At 33.9% G+C, this 24,512-nt stretch overlaps 1 protein-coding gene across 1 annotated transcript in view; it reads left to right on the top strand.

Moving 5' to 3' along the window:
• The window catches only part of LOC139497742 (uncharacterized), a 99,486-nt gene that overhangs the window by 3,079 nt on the left and 71,895 nt on the right, over positions 1 to 24,512 (top strand). The window contains exons 3-8 of the mRNA XM_071285977.1: positions 12,022 to 12,120; positions 12,456 to 12,557; positions 12,896 to 12,997; positions 13,628 to 13,735; positions 16,957 to 17,028; positions 20,120 to 20,171. Coding sequence (XP_071142078.1) covers positions 12,022 to 12,120; positions 12,456 to 12,557; positions 12,896 to 12,997; positions 13,628 to 13,735; positions 16,957 to 17,028; positions 20,120 to 20,171 — 535 coding nt within the window. The remainder of the gene's footprint in view (positions 1 to 12,021; positions 12,121 to 12,455; positions 12,558 to 12,895; positions 12,998 to 13,627; positions 13,736 to 16,956; positions 17,029 to 20,119; positions 20,172 to 24,512) is intronic.

Raw genomic sequence — 24,512 nt, 5'->3', positions numbered from 1 at the left:
GGACGCATGAACGGAGCCACAGACCAGAAAACATAATGCCCCTCTACTATCGTAGGTGGGGCATAAAAAACATCATGACACAACTCTGATGTTCATCACATAACATGAGACACATCATGACACAAAACTGATGTCCAACAAAAAACATGAGACATATTATGACACAACACTTGTTTTCAATACAAAATAGGAGACACATCATGAAACAACATGCATTTAAAGACAACATGTGACATATCATGACACAACACTGATATTCAACATAGGACATGAATCATATGACAGAACATTGATGTTCAACACAGAACATGAGAGACAACAGGACACAACACTTATGTTCAACACAGAACAAGACACATATTAGGACACAACACTGATGTACAACACCGGAACATGAATCACATGACACATTACTGGTGTTCAACACAGGACATGAATCATATGACAAAATAGTAATGTTCAACACAGAACACGAGACACAACAGGACACAACACTGATGTTCAACACAGAACATGATACACAACAGGACACAACACTGATGTTCAACACAGAAAATGAGACACATCATTAAACCTCACTGAACTATACATGTAATCAGAGTACTGCACTAAATGTGAAACCTACCTTTTTTTAAAGCATAACACTGACATGCTAATACTAACATATGTTCTGCACCTGACTACTGAGAGTAAATAGACAAACAAATATAACAACACACAACACATGGCCTGGACCTGACTACTCAGAGTAAATAGACAAACAAATATTACAATACACAACACATGGCCTGGACCTGACCTGACTACTCAGAGTAAATAAACAAACAAATATAACAATACACAACACATGGTCTGGACCTGACCTGACTACTCAGAGTAAATAAACAAACAAATATAACAACAAACAACACATGGTCTGGACCTGACTACTCAGAGTAAATAAGCAAACAAATATAACAACAAACAACACATGGTCTGGACCTGACTACTCAGAGCAAATAAGCAAACAAATATAACAACAAACAACACATGGTCTGGACCTGACTACTCAGAGTAATTAGACAAACAAATGGAACAACACACAACACCTGGTCTGGACCTGACCTGACTACTCAGAGTAAATATACAAACAAATGTAACAACACACAACACATGGTCTGGACCTGACTACTCACAGTAAATAGACAAACAAATGTAACAACAAACTGTAACACATTGTCTGGACCTGACTTGACTACTCAGAGTAAATATACAAACAAATGTAACAACACACAACACATGATCTGGACCTGACTTCTCATAATAAATAGACGAACAACTACAAACAACACATAGCCTGGACCTGACCTGACTACTCGAGTAAATATACATACAAATATAACAACAAATAAAACATAGTCTGGACCTGACTACTCAGAGTTAATAGACAAACAAATATCACAACTCATGGTCTGGACCTGACCTGACTACTCAGAGTAAATAGACAAACAAATATCACAACTCATGGTCTGGACCTGACTACTCAGAGTAAATAGACAAACAAATATCACAACTCGTGGTCTGAACCTGACCTGACTACTCAGAGTAAATAGACAAACAAATATCACAACACAACACACGGTCTAGACCTGACCTGACTACTCAGAGTAAATAGACAAACAAATATGACAACACACAACAGATGGATTGGACCTGACCTGACTACTCAGAGTAGATAGACAAACAAATATAACAACAAACAACAAATGGTCTAGACCTGACTACTCAGAGTAAATAGACAAACAAATATAACAACACACAACACATGATCTGGACGCGACTACTCAGAGTAAATAGACAAACAAATACAACAACATATAACACATGGTCTGGACCTGACTACTTAGAATAAATAGACTAACAAATATAACAACAGACAACACATGGTCTGGATCTGACTACTCAGAGTAAATAGACTAACAAATATAACAACAGACAACACATGGTCTGGATCTGACTACTCAGAGTAAATAGACTAACAAATATAACAACAGACAACACATGGTCTGGATCTGACTACTCAGAGTAAATAGACTAACAAATATAACAACAGACAACACATGGTCTGGACCTGACTACTTAGAATAAATAGACTAACAGTTATAACAACAGACAACACATGGTCTGGATCTGACTACTCAGAGTAAATAGACTAACAAATATAACAACAGACAACACATGGTCTGGACCTGACTACTTAGAATAAATAGACTAACAAATATAACAACAGACAACACATGGTCTGGATCTGACTACTTAGAGTAAATAGACTAACAAATGTAGCAACACAACACATGGTCTGGACCTGACCTTACTACTCAGAGTAAACAGACAAACAAATACAACAACACACAACACATGGTCTGGACCTGACTACTCATAGTAAATAGACAAACAAATATAACAACACACAACACATGATCTGGACCTGACCTGACTACTTAGAGTATATAAACAAATAAATATCACAACACACAACACATGTTCTGGACCTGACTACTCAGAGTAAATAGACAAACAAATACTACAATACACAACACATGTTCTGGACCTGACCTGACTACTCAGAGTAAATAGACAAACAAATATAACAACACACAACACATGGTCTGGACCTGACTACTTAGAATAAATAGACTAACAAATATAACAACACACAACACATGGTCTGGACCTGACTACTCACAGTAAATAGACGAACAAATGTAACAACACACTGTAACACATTGTCTGGACCTGACTTGACTACTCAGAGTAAATATACAAACAAATGTAACAACACACAACACATGATCTGGACCTGACTTCTCATAATAAATAGACGAACAACTACAAACACCACATGGTCTGGACCTGACTACTTAGAATAAATAGACTAACAAATATAACAACAGACAACACATGGTCTGGATCTGGCTACTCAGAGTAAATAGACATACAAATACAATAACTAACAACACATGGCCTGGACCTGACTACTCAGAGTAAATATACAAACAAATATAACAACAAACAATACATGGTCTGGACCTGACTACTCAGAGTAAATTGACAAACAAATATCACAACACACAACACATGATCTGGACCTGACCTGACTACTCAGAGTAAATAGACAAACAAATACAACAACACACAACACATGGTCTGGACCTGACTACTTAGAATAAATAGACTAACAAATATAACAACAGACAACACATGGTCTGGACCTGACTACTTAGAATAAATAGACAAACAAAAATCACAACACACAACACATGATCGGGACCTGACCTGACTACTCAGAGTAAATAGACAAACAAATATAACAACACACAACACATGGTCTGGACCTGACTACTCAGAGTAAGTAGACAAACAAATACAACAACTAACAACACATGGCCTGGACCTGACATCTTAGAATAAATAGACTAACAAATATAACAACAGACAACACATGGTCTGGACCTGACTACTTAGAATAAATAGACAAACAAATATCACAACACACAACACATGATCTGGACCTCACAGTAAATAGACGAACAAATGTAACAACACACTGTAACACATTGTCTGGACCTGACTTGACTACTCAGAGTAAATATACAAACAAATGTAACAACACACAACACATGATCTGGACCTGACTTCTCATAATAAATAGACGAACAACTACAAACACCACATGGTCTGGACCTGACTACTTAGAATAAATAGACTAACAAATATAACAACAGACAACACATGGTCTGGATCTGACTACTCAGAGTAAATAGACATACAAATACAACAACTAACAACACATGGCCTGGACCTGACTACTCAGAGTAAATATACAAACAAATATAACAACAAACAATACATGGTCTGGACCTGACTCCTCAGAGTAAATTGACAAACAAATATCACAACACACAACACATGATCTGGACCTGACTTGACTACTCAGAGTAAATAGACAAACAAATACAACAACACACAACACATGGTCTGGACCTGACTACTTAGAATAAATAGACTAACAAATATAACAACAGACAACACATGGTCTGGACCTGACTACTTAGAATAAATAGACAAACAAAAATCACAACACACAACACATGATCGGGACCTGACCTGACTACTCAGAGTAAATAGACAAACAAATATAAAAACACACAACACATGGTCTGGACCTGACTACTCAGAGTAAGTAGACAAACAAATACAACAACTAACAACACATGGCCTGGACCTGACTACTTAGAATAAATAGACTAACAAATATAACAACAGACAACACATGGTCTGGACCTGACTACTTAGAATAAATAGACAAACAAATATCACAACACACAACACATGATCTGGACCTGACCTGACTACTCAGAATAAATAGACAAACAAATAAAACAACTTACAACACATGGTCTGGACCTGACTACTCAGAGAAAATAGACAAACAAATATCACAACACACAACACATGATCTGGACCTGACCTGACTACTTAGAATAAATAGACAAACACATATCACAACACACAACACATGGTCTGGACCTAACCTGACTACTCAGAGTAAATATACAAACAAATATAACAACAAACAATACATGGTCTGGACCTGACTACTCAGAGTAAATTGACAAACAAATATCACAACACACAACACATGATCTGGACCTGACCTGACTACTCAGAGTAAATAGACAAACAAATACAACAACACACAACACATGGTCTGGACCTGACTACTTAGAATAAATAGACTAACAAATATAACAACACACAACACATGGTCTGGACCTGACTACTTAGAATAAATAGACAAACAAAAATCACAACACACAACACATGATCGGGACCTGACCTGACTACTCAGAGTAAATAGACAAACAAATATAACAACACACAACACATGGTCTGGACCTGACTACTCAGAGTAAGTAGACAAACAAATACAACAACTAACAACACATGGCCTGGACCTGACATCTTAGAATAAATAGACTAACAAATATAACAACAGACAACACATGGTCTGGACCTGACTACTTAGAATAAATAGACAAACAAATATCACAACACACAACACATGATCTGGACCTCACAGTAAATAGACGAACAAATGTAACAACACACTGTAACACATTGTCTGGACCTGACTTGACTACTCAGAGTAAATATACAAACAAATGTAACAACACACAACACATGATCTGGACCTGACTTCTCATAATAAATAGACGAACAACTACAAACACCACATGGTCTGGACCTGACTACTTAGAATAAATAGACTAACAAATATAACAACAGACAACACATGGTCTGGATCTGACTACTCAGAGTAAATAGACATACAAATACAACAACTAACAACACATGGCCTGGACCTGACTACTCAGAGTAAATATACAAACAAATATAACAACAAACAATACATGGTCTGGACCTGACTCCTCAGAGTAAATTGACAAACAAATATCACAACACACAACACATGATCTGGACCTGACTTGACTACTCAGAGTAAATAGACAAACAAATACAACAACACACAACACATGGTCTGGACCTGACTACTTAGAATAAATAGACTAACAAATATAACAACAGACAACACATGGTCTGGACCTGACTACTTAGAATAAATAGACAAACAAAAATCACAACACACAACACATGATCGGGACCTGACCTGACTACTCAGAGTAAATAGACAAACAAATATAAAAACACACAACACATGGTCTGGACCTGACTACTCAGAGTAAGTAGACAAACAAATACAACAACTAACAACACATGGCCTGGACCTGACTACTTAGAATAAATAGACTAACAAATATAACAACAGACAACACATGGTCTGGACCTGACTACTTAGAATAAATAGACAAACAAATATCACAACACACAACACATGATCTGGACCTGACCTGACTACTCAGAATAAATAGACAAACAAATAAAACAACTTACAACACATGGTCTGGACCTGACTACTCAGAGAAAATAGACAAACAAATATCACAACACACAACACATGATCTGGACCTGACCTGACTACTTAGAATAAATAGACAAACACATATCACAACACACAACACATGGTCTGGACCTAACCTGACTACTCAGAGTAAATATACAAACAAATATAACAACAAACAATACATGGTCTGGACCTGACTACTCAGAGTAAATTGACAAACAAATATCACAACACACAACACATGATCTGGACCTGACCTGACTACTCAGAGTAAATAGACAAACAAATACAACAACACACAACACATGGTCTGGACCTGACTACTTAGAATAAATAGACTAACAAATATAACAACACACAACACATGGTCTGGACCTGACTACTTAGAATAAATAGACAAACAAAAATCACAACACACAACACATGATCGGGACCTGACCTGACTACTCAGAGTAAATAGACAAACAAATATAACAACACACAACACATGGTCTGGACCTGACTACTCAGAGTAAGTAGACAAACAAATACAACAACTAACAACACATGGCCTGGACCTGACATCTTAGAATAAATAGACTAACAAATATAACAACAGACAACACATGGTCTGGACCTGACTACTTAGAATAAATAGACAAACAAATATCACAACACACAACACATGATCTGGACCTCACAGTAAATAGACGAACAAATGTAACAACACACTGTAACACATTGTCTGGACCTGACTTGACTACTCAGAGTAAATATACAAACAAATGTAACAACACACAACACATGATCTGGACCTGACTTCTCATAATAAATAGACGAACAACTACAAACACCACATGGTCTGGACCTGACTACTTAGAATAAATAGACTAACAAATATAACAACAGACAACACATGGTCTGGATCTGACTACTCAGAGTAAATAGACATACAAATACAACAACTAACAACACATGGCCTGGACCTGACTACTCAGAGTAAATATACAAACAAATATAACAACAAACAATACATGGTCTGGACCTGACTCCTCAGAGTAAATTGACAAACAAATATCACAACACACAACACATGATCTGGACCTGACTTGACTACTCAGAGTAAATAGACAAACAAATACAACAACACACAACACATGGTCTGGACCTGACTACTTAGAATAAATAGACTAACAAATATAACAACAGACAACACATGGTCTGGACCTGACTACTTAGAATAAATAGACAAACAAAAATCACAACACACAACACATGATCAGGACCTGACCTGACTACTCAGAGTAAATAGACAAACAAATATAAAAACACACAACACATGGTCTGGACCTGACTACTCAGAGTAAGTAGACAAACAAATACAACAACTAACAACACATGGCCTGGACCTGACTACTTAGAATAAATAGACTAACAAATATAACAACAGACAACACATGGTCTGGACCTGACTACTTAGAATAAATAGACAAACAAATATCACAACACACAACACATGATCTGGACCTGACCTGACTACTCAGAATAAATAGACAAACAAATAAAACAACTTACAACACATGGTCTGGACCTGACTACTCAGAGAAAATAGACAAACAAATATCACAACACACAACACATGATCTGGACCTGACCTGACTACTTAGAATAAATAGACAAACACATATCACAACACACAACACATGGTCTGGACCTAACCTGACTACTCAGAGTAAATATACAAACAAATATAACAACAAACAACACATGGTCTAGACCTGACTACTCAGAGAAAATAGACAAACAAATATCACAACACACAACACATGATCTGGACCTGACCTGACTACTCAGAGTAAATAGACAAACAAATATAACAACAAACAACACATGGTCTAGACCTGACTACTTAGATTAAATAGACAAACAAATATCACAACACACAACACATGGTCTGAATCTGACCTGACTACTTAGAGTATATAAACAAACAAATATCACAACACACAACACATGTTCTGGACCTGACTACTCAGAGTAAATAGACAAACAAATACTACAATACACAACACATGTTCTGGACCTGACCTGACTACTCAGAGTAAATAGACAAACAAATATTACAACACACAACACATGATCTGGACCTGACCTGACTACTCAGAGTAAATAGACAAACAAATACAACAACTAACAACACATTGTCTGGACCTGACTACTCCCGAGTAAATATACATACAAATACAAAAACTAACAACACATGGTCTGGACCTGACTTCTCAGAGTAAATAGACAAACAAATATAACATCAGACAACACATAGCCAGGACCTGACTACCCAGAGTAAATAGACAAACAAATACAACAACAAACAACACATGGTCTGGACCTGACTACTCAGAGTAAATAGACAAACAAATATCACAACACACAACACATGGTCTGGACCTGACCTGACTACTCAGAGTAAATAGACAAACAAATATCACAACTGATGGTCTGGACCTGACTACTCAGAGTAAATAGACAAACAAATATCACAACACACAACAAATGGTCTGGACCTGACCTGACTACTCAGAGTAAATAGACAAACAAATACAACAACACACAACACATGGTCTGGACCTGACTACTCAAAGTAAATAGACAAACAAATATAACACACAACACATGGTCTTGACCTGACTTCCCAGAGTAAATAGACAAACAAATACAACAACACACAACACATGGTCTGGACCTGACCTGACTACTCAGAGTAAATAGACAAACAAATATCACAACACACAACACATGGTCTGGACCTGACTACTCAGAGTAAATAGACAAACAAATATCACAACACACAACACATGATCTGGACCTGACCTGACTACTCAGAGTAAATAGACAAACAAATACAACAACACACAACACATGGTCTGGACCTGACTACTCATAGTAAATAGACAAACAAATATCACAACACATGATCTGGACCTGACCTGACTACTCAGAGTAAATAGACAAACAAATACAACAACACACAACACATGGTCTGGACCTGACTACTCATAGTAAATAGACAAACAAATATAACAGACTGTCGGAATTCCAATGGGAACAAACTGTGCCCCTCCACTTGCCGACTTGTTTCTTTGTTATTATGAGGCTGACTTCATGCAGGAACTTCTTAGGAAGAAAGATAAGAAGTTAGCAATATCCTTTAACTTTACTTTTGGCTATATAGATGATGTTCTTTCACTAAATAATTCAAAATTTGGTGACTATGTGGAACGCATCTGTCCAATCAAGCTAGAGATAAATGATACTACAGATACAGTTAAGTCAGCCTCATATCTTGACTTACATCTAGAAATTGACAATGAGGGTCGGTTGAAAACAAAACTTTATGACAAAAGAGATGATTTCAGCTTTCCAATTGTGAACTTTCCATTTCTAAGTAGCAACATTCCAGCAACACCTGCATACGGAGTATATATCTCCCAATTGATACGATATTCCTGTGCTTGCATTTCCTATCATGATTTTCTTGATAGAGGGTTGCTGCTCACAAGGAAGCTATTAAACCAAGAGTTCCAAATGGTGAAGTTGAAATCATCCCTTCATAAATTTTATGGACGCCATCACGAGTTGGTTGACCGTTATGGAATAACCGTTTCACAAATGATATCGGATACCTTCCTTATGTCCTAACTACAATCCCCTTCCCTTTCATGAATGTGACCTACCGAATTAGACTATTTACCGGATTTGTTATCACATAAGCAACACGACGGGTGCCGCATGTGGAGCAGGATCTGCTTACCCTTCCGGAACACCTGAGATCGCCCCTAGTTTTTTGGTGGGGTTCGTGTTGTTTATTCTTTAGTTTTCTATGTTGTGTCGTGTGTGCTGTTGTTTGTATTTTTCATCTTTAGCCATGGCGTTGTCAGTTTGTTTTAGATTCATGAGTTTGACTGTCCCTTTGGTATCTTTCTTCCCTCTTTTACAACACATGGTCTAGACCTGACTTGACTACTCAGAGTAAATAGACAAACAAATATAACAACTAACAACAACTGGTCTGGACCTGACTTCTCACAGTGAATAGACAAACAAATATAACAACTTACAACACATGGTCTGGACCTGACTACTCAGAGTAAATAGACAGTTAATATAACATCACACAACACATGATCTGGACCTGACTACTCACAGTAAATAGACAAACAAATAGAACAACTAACAACACATGCATTGGACCTGACTACTTAGAGTAAATGGACAAACAAATATAACAACAAACAACACATGGTCTGTACCTGACTACTCACAGTAAATAGACAATAAATATAACAAGCAGTCAATATAACAACACACAACACATGGTCTGGACCTGACCTGACTACTCAGAGTAAATATACAAACAAATATGACAACAAGCAACACATGATCTGGACCTGACCTGACTACTCAGAGTAATTAGACAAATAAATATAACAACACACAACACATAATCTGGACCTGACCTGACTACTCAGAGTTAATAGAAAAACAAATATAACAACTTACAACACATGGTCTGGACCTGACCTGACTACTCAAGAGTAAATAGACAAACAAATACAACAACACACAACACATGGCCTGGACCTAACTACTCAGAGTAAGTAGACAAACAAATATAACAAATAACAACACATAGTCTGGACCTGACTACTCACAGTAAATATACAATAAATATAACAACACACAACACATGGTCTGGACCTTACTTGACTACTCAGAGTAAATATACAAACAAATAAAACAACAAGCAACACATGATCTGGACCTGACCTGACTAATAGAGTAAATAGACAAACAAATATTACAACAAACAACACATGGTCTGGACCTGACTACTCATAGTATATAGACAAACAAATATAACAACACACAACACATGGCCCAGACCTGACCTGACTACTCAATAAATAGACAAACAAATATAACAACAAACAACACATGATCCAGGTTGTCTGATTTGGTACGGGCACACAATGTGGAGGGGTTAAACCATATTTGTTTTTGTACCATTCCTCCTTGGCCTATCTAGACCATTGGTATTAAAAATAAAACACAAAATAATAAAACCTGCACTATTCAATTACCATTGCTCTGTATGTTAACTGATACTTAGTCATTATACTGAATCAACATTAAATCAAAATTCTGAATTAAATTAGACAGTTTTAATGGAAAAATTCATGCATGGTTTGATTTTAAAATATTTCTCTTTTTGTTTGAGTTATGGATGGTGAAGTTCTTATTTTGCTTCTTGACATGAAACAATTTTTTACACTTATGTTTCACTTGATGTTGTGTTAACAACTTTGGTCAGGTAGTGATATGTATAAAGATCTAATGTAGAAATATCTTGTAGAAAGGACAAATAGTTGTTAGATTCATATAAAATGTAATTCCGTTTAACTCATATAATTGTTCTGTATCTGACATGTCTGAAAATACTACTCTTTTTCACTTTTCTTTTATTTTTTTTTAAATTAATGATTATACTGAATCTGCATTAAGTCCTGTTGTTAATTAGACATGTTTAATGGACAACAAATGTTTGTATGAATAATAATAATGATAATAATAATAATCTTTATTTAAACATGTTAAAGAGGATCTCATTTTCTTTATGTTGGACTAAATCAGGAAATTAAACTTTTTTCATGCTTTTTTGAATAATTTATTATTAATGGAATTTACACTAAATCATGTTGTTAATTATACAGGTTTAATGGACAACTAATATTTGTAATAATTATATAAAGTGGGGTCTCATTTTACTCATAGTATTGTTCTGAATCAGAAAATATAACTTTTTTCATTTTTTTTGAAAAACTTACTTTTATGAAATTAATGATTTTACTGAATCTACACTAAATCCTGTTGTTAATCAGACAGTTTTAATTAATGTGACTATTTATTTTTGTTAATATTTATTACACAACATTGTCCAGTTTATCAGACAAGTTTTGATGTCAGTTGTATTATTCCAGGAGTATGGATACACAGCATTAATGTGGGCAGCCAGGTTTGGACATGTGGAAGTGTCTCGACTACTTCTGGAGAACAGATGTAACAAAGATATCACAGATGTATGTTATCTACTAAATCTGATCACATTACTTTTAATCAACACAAAATCATGTTGTTAATTAGACAGGTTTAATGAACAAATATTTGTCAGAATCATATAAAGTGGGGTCTCATTTTACTCGTATTATTGTTCTGAATCAGAAAATATAACTTTTTTTCATTTTTCTTTAAAAAAAATATTTTTCTTAAGATTGATGATCATACTGAATCTACACTAAATCCTGTTGTTAATCAGACAGTTTTAATTAATGTGACTATTTATTTGTGTTTATATTTATTACACAACATTGTCCAGTTTATCAGACAAGTTTTGATGTCAGTTGTATTATTCCAGGCGTTTGGACAGACAGCATTAATGTTGGCAGCCATGGGAGGACATGTGGAAGTGTCTCGACTTCTTCTGGAGAACAGATGTAACAAAGATATCACAGATACTGTATGTTATCTACTAAATCTGATCACATTACTTTTAATCAACACAAAATCATGTTGTTAATTAGACAGGTTTAATGAACAACTAATATTATTTGTTAGAATCATATAAAGTGGGGTCTCATTTTACTCATAGTATTGTTCTGAATCAGAAAATATAACTTTTTTCATTTTTCTTTGAAAAATTTCTGTTATAAAATTTATGATCAAACTGAATCTACACTAAATCCTGTTGTTAATCAGACAGTTTTAATTAATGTGACTGGTCATTTCTGTTTATATTTATTACACGACATTGTCCAGTTTATCAGACAAGTTTTGATGTCAGTTGTATTATTCCAGGTTACTGGACGGACAGCATTAATGTGGGCTGCCATGGGAGGACATGTGGAAGTGTCTCGACTTCTTCTGGAGAACAGATGTAACAAAGATATCACAGATACTGTATGTTATCTACTAAATCTGATCACATTACTTTTAATCAACACAAAATCATGTTGTTAATGAGACAGGTTTAATGAACAACAAATATTATTTGTTAGAATCATATAAAGTGGGATCTCATTTTACTTATCTCCTCGTACTAAATCAGGAAATGTAACTTATTTTCATATTTCTTTGAAAAAGTTTTTTTTTTTAAATTGATCATTATTCTAAACCATGTTAATCAGACAGATTTCATTATTATTTCAACAAATACTTGCTAGAATTATATAAAGTGACATCTCAATTATCTCTGTGCATTGCGCATGCACTGAATCCCTTGATATAAATATTTTATGCATTTCTTGAAAAAAGGTTAACATGACATTTCTGATGGAAGTTCTGACATCCCACAAAAAAAACTTGTTGTTTATTTGTTGTTTATGTACAATATGACTACAAGTTTGACTGTTCATTTTGTTCAGTTTTGACCACTGATTCATGTGATATACATTTTGTTTTTATTTATTACACAACATTATCCTGTTTATCAGACAAGTTTTATATCAGTTGTAGGATATGTTGTATACTATTTATATTGGTAACAAAGTAGTATCCATAATATTTACATGTTATTTGGTATAATTATAGAGTGATGGAAGAACAGCTCTACATCTGGCTGCTATGTGGGGACATCTACAGGTCACAAGATGTCTAGTAGAAGAAGGAGGCATCAGTCCCTTTGTTAAAACACATGAGGTAATATATCATAGTAAAGGCTCAGTATTCAACTAGTAAATAATGCATCACAACTTTATAGTTATACATATGTCATATGATACTTTAAATTGAACTAAAAATATGAAAGTGTTTTATAGACTTGTATGGCTTAGTTTTACTATAAAACACATGGACATAGATGATCATATAATAGAAATCCAGTATTTGTTTTCAAAATCTTCAAAAATAAAATGATTTTGTTTATAGACCACTAATACATTTTGGGTGATTAGTTATACTAAAAGGGGATAATTTTATTATTCCATAATTTGTAAGCCAAAGTATATGAATATCTCAGTTTTAGGGAAAAGAAGCAATAGTAATAACCTATAAGTAAATGGATAAAATAGTTTTTGATATCAAAAATAATAATTTGTATTGATTCAAAATTAGACCTGGCAATATCCTGAATATGGGACTTGTTATCATTAAACAAAATGGAAACAAACAAACTGTCAAAAGACCCATACACCAATCCGTTGTGACAATGATAACAAAATTATTAGATAGTATCAAAATATTCTAGAGCAATACATTAAATAAAGGCAACTGTTACAGTAGTATACCGCTGTTCGAAATTCATAAATCGATAGAGAAAAAAATAAATCCGGGTTACAAACTAAAACTGAGGGAAAAGCATCGAATATAAGAGAACTACGATACAACAGAAACACAACATTAAAATGTTACACACACAGAAACGAACTATATTATAACAATGGCCATTTCCCTCCCTTGGTACAGGGCATTTTAAAATAAAAATGGTGGGCATGCCAAACCTCCCGCTTTAATGGCGATGTTAATTATAACATTAAACTGACAACATTACAAAACAGGACTACAATACAAATAAATTGGAGAAAATATAGGACAGAGAAACAAATGAATAATAGCCAACAAAAGTTACCAGGTTAAAAATTTAATACGCCAGACGTACAAGTTCATCATATATTTATAATTTAATAGTTAAAAAAACATTCGATTGTAACAGTTACTTTATCGGAGTTATCTCTCCTTATATCAGATTTAACTTCCCTTATATGGCAAAGTGTAAAAACAATTAATAAATCTATTTTTTTCTAAAATATAGCAGTAAATATGATAAATCACATTATTTTCTATATTAACATGAAAAGTTTTACACATAAATTACATACAACTTTCGAAATTTGCACATTTTATTAAAGATCTCGACTGTTTATTGTCTGTTTTTTTCAAAATCCAATATGGAGGAAGACACCGCAGCCTCCTTAAGACTGCAAATTTCTTCAAATTCTTGTTTTTAATCTATATAGTTGGAATAGTTTGGCCATACCGTATATACTCGAGTATAAGTCGATCCGCTTATAAGTCGGATGCCCTTTTCAGCTTTAAAATCTAAGGATTCAGTCTTGACCCGCCTATAAGTCTGTTTAAATTGGGACTTTTTTTGCAGCAGAAAGTAACTGATCATCGGCAAAATCAAGAAATTAAAGAGATTCATGTATTGAATGAATGTTTGTTTCTTTAAATAAGTACATGTAGAATAGTTATCAAAGGTACCAGGATTATAATTTAGTACTCCAGACGCGCGTTTCGTCTACATAAGACTCATCAGTGACGCTCAAATCAAAATATTTATAAAACCAAACAAGTACAAAGTTGAAGAGCATTGAGGATCCAAAATTCCAAAAAGTTGTGCCAAATACTTGATGTTCATCCTGATAATTTATTCTGTTGATAATAATAAAGATGTATTCATTTCTTGTTTCTTGTTTTTGTTCATTGTTTTGCCTCATATTGTTTACGTAATGCATCAATGATTTTGTAGTGTATGACCAAACACCTATTGTTTGAGAAAAACGAATATAAACCAACATAAACCTTAACAAAATAAAAGTCAAACGAAAAAAATAAATTAATCCAGTTAATAATTCATAACAGACCAGTCATAGTAATAAATAAACTGAGACATAGGATAGACACCATCAATTAATGGATTATAAAAATCAAGGGACACTAACTAATTAACCTATTAACATGTCACTGATATTTTTCACACCTATAGTGAATACAACTCTTTGTCACTTAATTAGGGGTTATTCATGGATTATATTGGCTTGTCAATCAATGTTGTAATTTTTAATAAAACAATAATAACACAATTAGTCGGTAAGATACATTCTTTTTATATATTAAGTACATTATTATCTTCTTCTGATTTCTGGTTCTTGGATCTTCCTTTTGGATGATACAAAAACCATGTGACCATGAAAAGTCAATACACAAATCGGAAACAGTGGGAAATTCAACACCAATGTTAACAGATAGCAAATAAAACACAAAGACAGTTACAGTATTGTAGTCATTTATTTTCCACAAAACCTATTTATTTAGAGATTTATGTAGGTTTGGCTATCACAAACATTATAAGTTTTGGTCAGGAAATTCACATCTGACCACCTTTCTTCAGCTTGGATTTTTCCTCTGGTCTCAGGATCTCGCTTATAAGTCGATACCCCTCTCTTGATTCTGAATTTTACTCCCAAACTTCCAACTTATAAGGGAGTACCTACGGTAATTTATGTATTTCCTTATCTATACAATGTCAGTGTTAACACTAAAAACTATGAAATCTGTAAAATAACAATATACAGTTATAGGAGGGTATAGACAGGCTACAGAATAGAAAATCATGAATGATAGAAAAAACTTCAGGAATAGAGAGAATTGGGCAAAAAGATGACGAATAGAAAATAATGGGGTGCAAAAATATAAAGAATAAAAAAAAAAATGGGGTGCTAAAATATTTTAAAAAAAAATTGAGAATAATTTGTCCAAAAAATAAAAAATAAAAAAAAAAGTTAAAAAAAAAAAAAAAAACTCCTACAACCCTCATCTTGACATCAAGGATGCATTAACAGATTTAAAAAAAAAATACATAAAAAAATAGACTAAATGCTGACAGATTTAGATTATTTCATATGCTTTTAAAAAAGTTAAAAGCCTTCTTCAAGGCTACAGGAAAAATTATTAAAAATATTCAGAATGTTGTTCATGAGTTATATTTTATAATTGAAAATGATATGGTTAGCACCTGTAAGAACAAAATAACACACCACTCAGCTGCTACTGGTCTTGTTTATTGTATGATATGTGTAACACAAGTCTTCTTTGTAATAATCAGATAAAGGCAATATAAAGATTTGTCTGCATTTCAGGGTAATACTCCATACGATCTAGCAGCAGAAAGAAAAAGGGGGCAGTATAAAGAAGTGATGGAATACTTACAGGTACATATACTTTTGAATTACAAATGCTTACATTAAGAATAACTCAGGTAATTTACCAATATAAAGCTTAAGAGATATAAAGCTAAAAAAAAATCAAATGCCACAAAACTCAGGATACTCCAGGAGTGTACACACAAACTTTTAACATTTTTTAAGTCTTGAAATAAAAAATTCAAATTATAATGCAATTTATTTTTTTATCACAATTTTAATTAAACAACATCATATATTAGAGGTGATAAATTCCACACTTTATCAGCTTTTAAGTAAAAGATGCTGCCATTTTGAATTCAGGAATTTATCGGTATGTGATTTCTTCAATATTAAACAAAATTAGTTGATGTCTCAAGAGTAAACATTGCATCAGGCGAGAACAATTTTTGAAAATTTCTATTTAGGAGATTCTAACACTGACAGTATGTCTTAAATAAAATGTTTTGTTAATTTTGCATTTGAATGAATAAAAATGAAGATAACTGTATTGCACTTTTAACTTGGCATACATAATTTTTATGCCCCACCTACGATAGTAAGAGGGGCATTATGTTTTCTGGTCTGTGCCTCCGTTCGTCCGTCCGTCCTTCTGTGCCTCCATTCGTCCTTCCACTTCAGGTTAAAGTTTTTGGTCAAGGTAGTTTTTGAAGAAGTTGAAGTCCAATCAACTTGAAACTTAGTACAGTAAAACATGTATAAACCGGCCTGTTTGGACAGTGAGCCGGTTTATTCAGGTTTCCGTTTTGACCGGAAGTTAATGACTTGTGACGTCCGACATTTTGCATGTAAAAGTTCTCTCTGATTATAAATTATATCTGATAAATTAAAATACTTTTACTTCGTTTTTCATTGTTTGCATTTGCATCATAATGCTGCGTTGTTTGGATTGTAAGACAAGAGTTTCGATTTACTCCCATGATCAATAATTTGTAATGTTTGAATGGCCGATTAACAAGCCAGAATATTATCAAACGTAATTTCATCATTTTCGAAACGTTGTCGTACAGTGTACAATATCCATTGAATGTTGTCATCCAGGTGTTTTTCATTATCAAGGTCATTTGTTTAGGGGTTCACAACAGGGAACCCAGGATTTCGAAATCACGATGTGAATTTCTTACTCCGCGATTTTAATTTGTTTATCCAAGTTAAAACGTAAGTTCAATCTGAGATATATTCGGTGTGTCTTTTCGTTTAATTGACACGTTTAAAATGTTTTAATAAATAATACAGCTCACTACTGTATGATTGTAGGTTCACAGTTTGACACCTGACTAATTATAAATTATCACGAAAAGCCATATATTGTATAAACAAATATGTTTTGATTGTATATCGATCATTGAAATTAATTAGACAAACCAGTTTTGACAGGTAATAATTAATGTAATTAAGAGTATTGGGACTTCATAATTAGACCGGAATTCGGAATACACAGGCTCCGGTTTACAGAGAGTATTTTAACAAAGAATTTGAATGGAAAAATATGGGACTTTCATTTTTGGCCAGAATGGACAGGAAACCGGTTTATTCAGGGTCCGGTTTAATCAGGTTTGACTGTACACTTGTTCCCCATGATATGATCTTTCTAATTTTAATGCCAAATTATAGTTTTGACCCCAATTTCATGGTCCACTGAACATAGAAAATGATAGTGCGAAGTTCAGGTTAAAGTTTTTGGTCAAGGTAGTTTTTGATGAAGTTAAAGTTACATCAACTTGAAAATTAGTACACATGTTCCCTATGATATGATCTTTCTAATTTTAATTCCAAATTAAAGTTTTGACCCCAATTTCACGGTCCACTGAACATAGAAAATGATAGTGCGAGTGGGGCATTCTTGTACTATGGACACATTCTTGTTTTTATTTCTTATGCAGCAAAAATACTGCAATCTGGTTGGTTAATTACCGCAGTGTAAATAACACCCCACCCTTGTTCACCCAGGATAAATAAAATTTTGCCAAAAAATCAAAGAAAAAAAATCAATAATTTGCCAATATAAAAAAAAAAAAAAATCAAAACTAAATAATTATATTTGAGGATAAAAATTTGAAAAATTAAAAAAAAAAAAAAAATCCAGAAAAAATTTAAAAAAAAAAAATTTTTTTATGAATTTCCCACCAAAACAGTATTTGACAATATGCAGCAACATCTTTATTGAATTTCCATAAGCATTTTTCAATTTCACATCCCGGTTTAGAAAGGAATAAAGGAATTGTTTCATTCCTCTTAACTCGGCCAATTCCAAGGAGAGTAGTGGATTCTACCGAGGATTGCCGTATGGGAACTGTTCATAAGAAATAAATGCGCCTCAGGGTGTATGAATTTTCAACAACTGTGTAAAATTCTGTACACCCCTGATTACACCAAGATAACTAATATTACTTCCTCAGGAATATTTTTACATAGCTCCACATCTTTAGGTAAACTCGATTAGCGATTGTAAAATTTTTAGTAAGCCAAGCTTAAAGTACAATGCAGTATTCTACTAAATACCTAGTACAATCATGAAAGTGTGAAAGAATTTGCTACCAGGTTTGAGGTATACTCTGTGACTTGTATTTATCAAACAGTGGTCCTCAACTCTGCAGTAAATAGAGTTATAACAGTGATGCTAAGCCTACTTATTTAGCACACCTTTCCAATAGGGCCTAGTGAGCTTTTCTTGTCCCTTGGCGTGGATGGCATTTGCAAATCAACATGAAGCAAGTATATGTCTACAAGGGGATGATCCAAATTAAAAAAAAACACCTGTATCACTTCAAACTATATCTCTCTTTTTACTCTGGGCCACATATATTTCCTGAAAAATATGTTTCATATAGATATATTTGGGAGGGTTGATATTTTATAAATCTAATAGTTCAACAAGTTCAGTGTCTGTGAAATGAGTACTATAAAAAAGAAGATTTGGTATGATTGCCGATGAGAAAACTGTCCACAACAGACCAAAATGACACAGACATTAACAACTATAGGTCAACGTACGGCCTTCAACAATGAGCAAAGCCTTTCATACCGCATAGTCCGCTATAACAGGCCCCCATAAGACAATGTAAACATATATTGACACTGCATATTCCTTGTTTTTTAGACTGTCATGTCAGAAAAATCTTCAGGTGTGACTGCTGGAATAGGGATAGAAGGTAATTTTTATTTCATTATAAGTTGATGATAACTCTAGGAATTTCAGAATAACAACACGTTATAAAGTATCTGTATGACGTCATGCAATTAACTACAATGTATTGATGAGATTTATCACTATAAAATAGATAATAACAAACTATGGAGCTATATAGTGTTAGCAGATTTCCTATATATGAAATACACCACATAGTAAGTACCATCCCATGCAAGGATCCGGAAATTTTTTCACCTAATTTCGGTCATTTTCATACTACTTAAAAGTTGATGCCCCTTTTCAAAAGATGATTGTCAAAATCACATTACTGCATGAGACTCATTATGAGTATGCTCATACTCGATCGTCATGTTTGTAGCATCAACAAACTTGTTTCACTGTTGCATCGCATTTACTTCATGATTTGTCCTACCATTTTCCAAAAATCGATCAAGAGCAATTAAGGGAAGGCAACAGTTCAAAAATAAAATGATTTTAATGACTCAAAACGATTATATTCTCAGTTATCGCTTACGTTTCTTTCGATTCTGAAGTCAAAATTCAAACCGGATGTACTGCGACAATAATAAAACGAACAATTCCGGACTCATATCCGGGATTAGTTCTGTTTATCCAAATCACAGGAAATCATCGGCTTTTAAATATTTTACCTTTAATAGTGTAAGAATATTAATTAAAATAGTTGCTCTAGCTTTATTTAGGATGAAATTATTTTAAATTTACGATTTATTGTTTAAATCTGTGGAAGAGAATTTCAAGCATGCGTATTACATAGTAAACAAAGCACGTGTGTTAGAAGTAAAAAAATATTTTTTTCTACATAAATTAAACCAAGTTTTAATTTAATTTTAAATCATAATTGACAATTGTCTGACCTGTTGAGTAATTAAATAATGAAGCCAGTTGGTATGGAATTTTTATTTCTTTATAATAATAGTTTGGAGCTTGTGATTAATTGCCAGGTGTGAATTAAAAACACAGGTAAAGAGATTAGCAATCATTAGCCAATAGCTCCCCAAGGCATTAATATAGTTATTAGGAGGGCCCTCAGGATTATAACACTTTAATAAAGTGGCAGTTTAATTACAGGAAGTCGATAACAAAACAAAAATATGTTCAAAATGGCGATTTTGAAAGTCGATCTCAACGAAATGACCGAAAATATTACTGTTGAAAAATAAAATTTGACCTAAATCCCAATAAAAAGTTTAGGACATTATAGTTTCAGATTAGGACATGACTGGCAAATAAGACCGTTTCCGGACCCTTGATCCCATGTATGGTCTTCTGTAGGAAGTTATAGTACATGTTTATCAGTACTTGGAGGCAATATTCTACCTTGCTAGAATTATTTCCCCAAGAAAAGGGGAAGCCATTATAGACTACACTCTGACATAATATTGTTAGAAACCAATAATATTTGTTTCACCTGTGACAAAGACCTATAGTGTGAGACGTAGGGATTACAATCCATTCATGTCATGGATCACTGATCAAGGTACAATTTCCGTTGTCTAGTCAGTATCTCAGCTGCTATATAAACAGTAGATAAATTATGAACTATATCCAATTGATATAATTTTTGTAAAGTGATGCATGTCTGTCTGGCAGTTTTCACCTGATTTTGACCTGATTTTTATGGTGAATTGGTCAATGTTGAGTTTTTGTGTTTAGATATAAGAAGATATGGTATGAGTGCCAATGAGACAACTCTCCATCCAAGTCACAATTTGTAAAAGTAAACCATTATCAATGATTATAGGTCAATGTTATGTTTTCATAGTAAGTGTTTGTTTCCAAGGTACTTAAAACATTAATTAATCTTGGTATTTAAAACGACTGCATGGCATAGATGTCTGTATGGCAGAGTTGATGAAATCTTTTCATGTCGGGGAGTTTTGTGGCCAAATATATGTTTCGGGTTTTTCTCATCGTTAAAGGCCTTACTGTGACCTATTATTTCGTATATCAACGTATTTGAAACATGGTGGATAGTTGTATCATTGAAAATCATACCACATCTCCTTAATTTTATATTGACCTCAATTTCATGGTTCATTGTCATGATTGGTCAAAGTTAGGCCCCATGTGAGCTTATGCCATCACTTGGCGTCCATCGTCGTCCGTCGTCTGTCGTCATCGTAAACTATTTAAAAAAACTTCTCCTCTGAAACTACCTTCAAAATTTGACTGAATGTTCCTTAGGGTATCTAGTAGAGTCTTCAGTTGAGACATTTAAATTAGGGACCATCTCAAAAAAATAAAATAATATTCTTGATTTACACGTTACAATAACACCTTTTATCATTGCTATCTAAGTGCGTATCAAACCAATTTGATAAGAGGAATCCATAACCTTGAACACCACTAAACTTTCACATAATTAAATAATTTAAAAAAAATGGTAAAAAACGGGGGATCGAGTTCTTACTATACTCCTAGAATATCCCCATCCAGGGTCCGTCCATGCTACCTCACTCGATGAGTAATGTTTTGCAGTTCAGAGAAAAACTCAAAGTACATGTATCATGAATTTGAACGTCTGTATTGTATCTGTTAATTTTTTATGACATAGCGATATATTAACAAAAACAAACGAGTCATATACTAGTATATTTTGTTTATTTTACTTGGAATCAGAATCAGATTCTGAGTTAATGCCAAAAGCCTTCTAAATCTTTGGTACTTGCTTCCTTATGAATCAGTCATAACATGAATTATGTTATCAATAGAAAATAAACACTATTGTACATCTTTTGAGGACCCCTTTAAAATGTTTCTTGTCTCTCGAGTCTCGTTAGTTGTTTGTAAAAAGAATTCATTTATCTAACACGTCTAATAAGCATTACGTATCAGGTTTATAACATTTGGTTGAGTCAAACTTATCAAAAAGAACCAAAACGAAAAATTCAGCATTTTCTATGTTTTTAAAGGAACATGATAACTCATGAACGGTAAAAGTGACGCTACCAAATTTCAAATTTAATTTTTTTATGTGGAAATAAGCATTGTCCCAGGTTAGGGAGATTGTGAAGACCCCGCTAACATGTTCAACCCCGCCTTATTCAGTATGCATGTGCCTGTCGCAAGTGAGGAGCCTATACATTAATGTCTGTTTCTTTTCTAGTTTGAATTTCGTTTTATCGTGTGTTTTTCTATGTTGTGATGTTATACTATTGTTTCATCCCGCTGCAAATGTTTGCACCTGTCCTAAGTCAGGAATCTGATGTACATTAGTTGTCGTTTGTTTATGTAATTTATACGTGTTTCTCGTTTCTTATATGGATTAGACCGTTGGTTTTGCCGTTTGAATGATTTTACAATTTACACCAGTAATTTTGGGGCCCTTTATAGCTTGTGGTTCAGTGTGAGCCAAGGCTACGTGTTGAAGGCCATACATTGACCTTTAATGGTTTACTTTTAAATATTGTTATTTGGATGGATAGTTGTCTCATTGGCACTCATACCACATCTTCCTATATCTATTTGCTCATTGTTGAAGGCCGTATGGGGACATATAGTTGTTAATTTATGTGTCATCTGGTCTCTTGTGGAGAGTTCTTCTTTGGCACTCATGCAACATTAGGTCATGTAGGTGGAGGGTGGGGATCTCGCTAGCATGTTAAATCCGCCTCATTTTGTTTGTATGTGCCTGTCCCAAGTCAGGAGACTGTAATTCATGGATTGTCGTTTGTTTATGTGTTACATATTTGTTTTTGTTCATTTTTTGTACATAAATTTGTCCATTTCTTTTCTCGTTTGAATTATTTTACATCGTCATTTCGTTGCCTTTTATAGCTGACTATGCGGTATGGACTTTGCTCATTGTTGAAGGCCGTAGGATGACTTATAGCTGTTAATTTCTGTGTCATCTAGTCTTTTGTAGAGAGTTCTTATTGGTACTCATGCCACATCTTCCTTTTTATTTTGTGTATAAGTTTTGTAGTATTTGGTTGAGGCAACTAAAGTTAAGAGAACGGAACCCTTTTTTTGACGTTCGGGACGAACGGACTAGAGTAACTCTTTATACCCGTTTACTATGGTACCAACACAGATGTTCTGACTATTGTGCTGGTGCTACTCATCCCACTAGCACTGTCATTAACACACACACAATTTTATTATAAAAATATTCAATCTTAACTTTGATTTGATTATTTTGGGCCTATAATGATTATATGCATGCCTTTCACAAGTGGTATCAAATTTGACAAATTTATCGTACATTTTTGTCGAGCCTGCAACTTTTGTTGCAGAAAGCTCGACATAGGGATAGTGATCCGGCTACGGCGGCTACGGCGGCGGCGTTGGCTAACTTTTTAAAAGCTTTATATTTTAGAGG

The sequence above is a fragment of the Mytilus edulis genome, chromosome 12 (genome assembly GCF_963676685.1).
Source record: "Mytilus edulis chromosome 12, xbMytEdul2.2, whole genome shotgun sequence".
Taxonomy (NCBI): domain Eukaryota; kingdom Metazoa; phylum Mollusca; class Bivalvia; order Mytilida; family Mytilidae; genus Mytilus; species Mytilus edulis.
The sequence above is the reverse complement of the archived record's forward strand: the minus strand, read 5'-3'. Positions and strand labels throughout refer to the sequence as shown.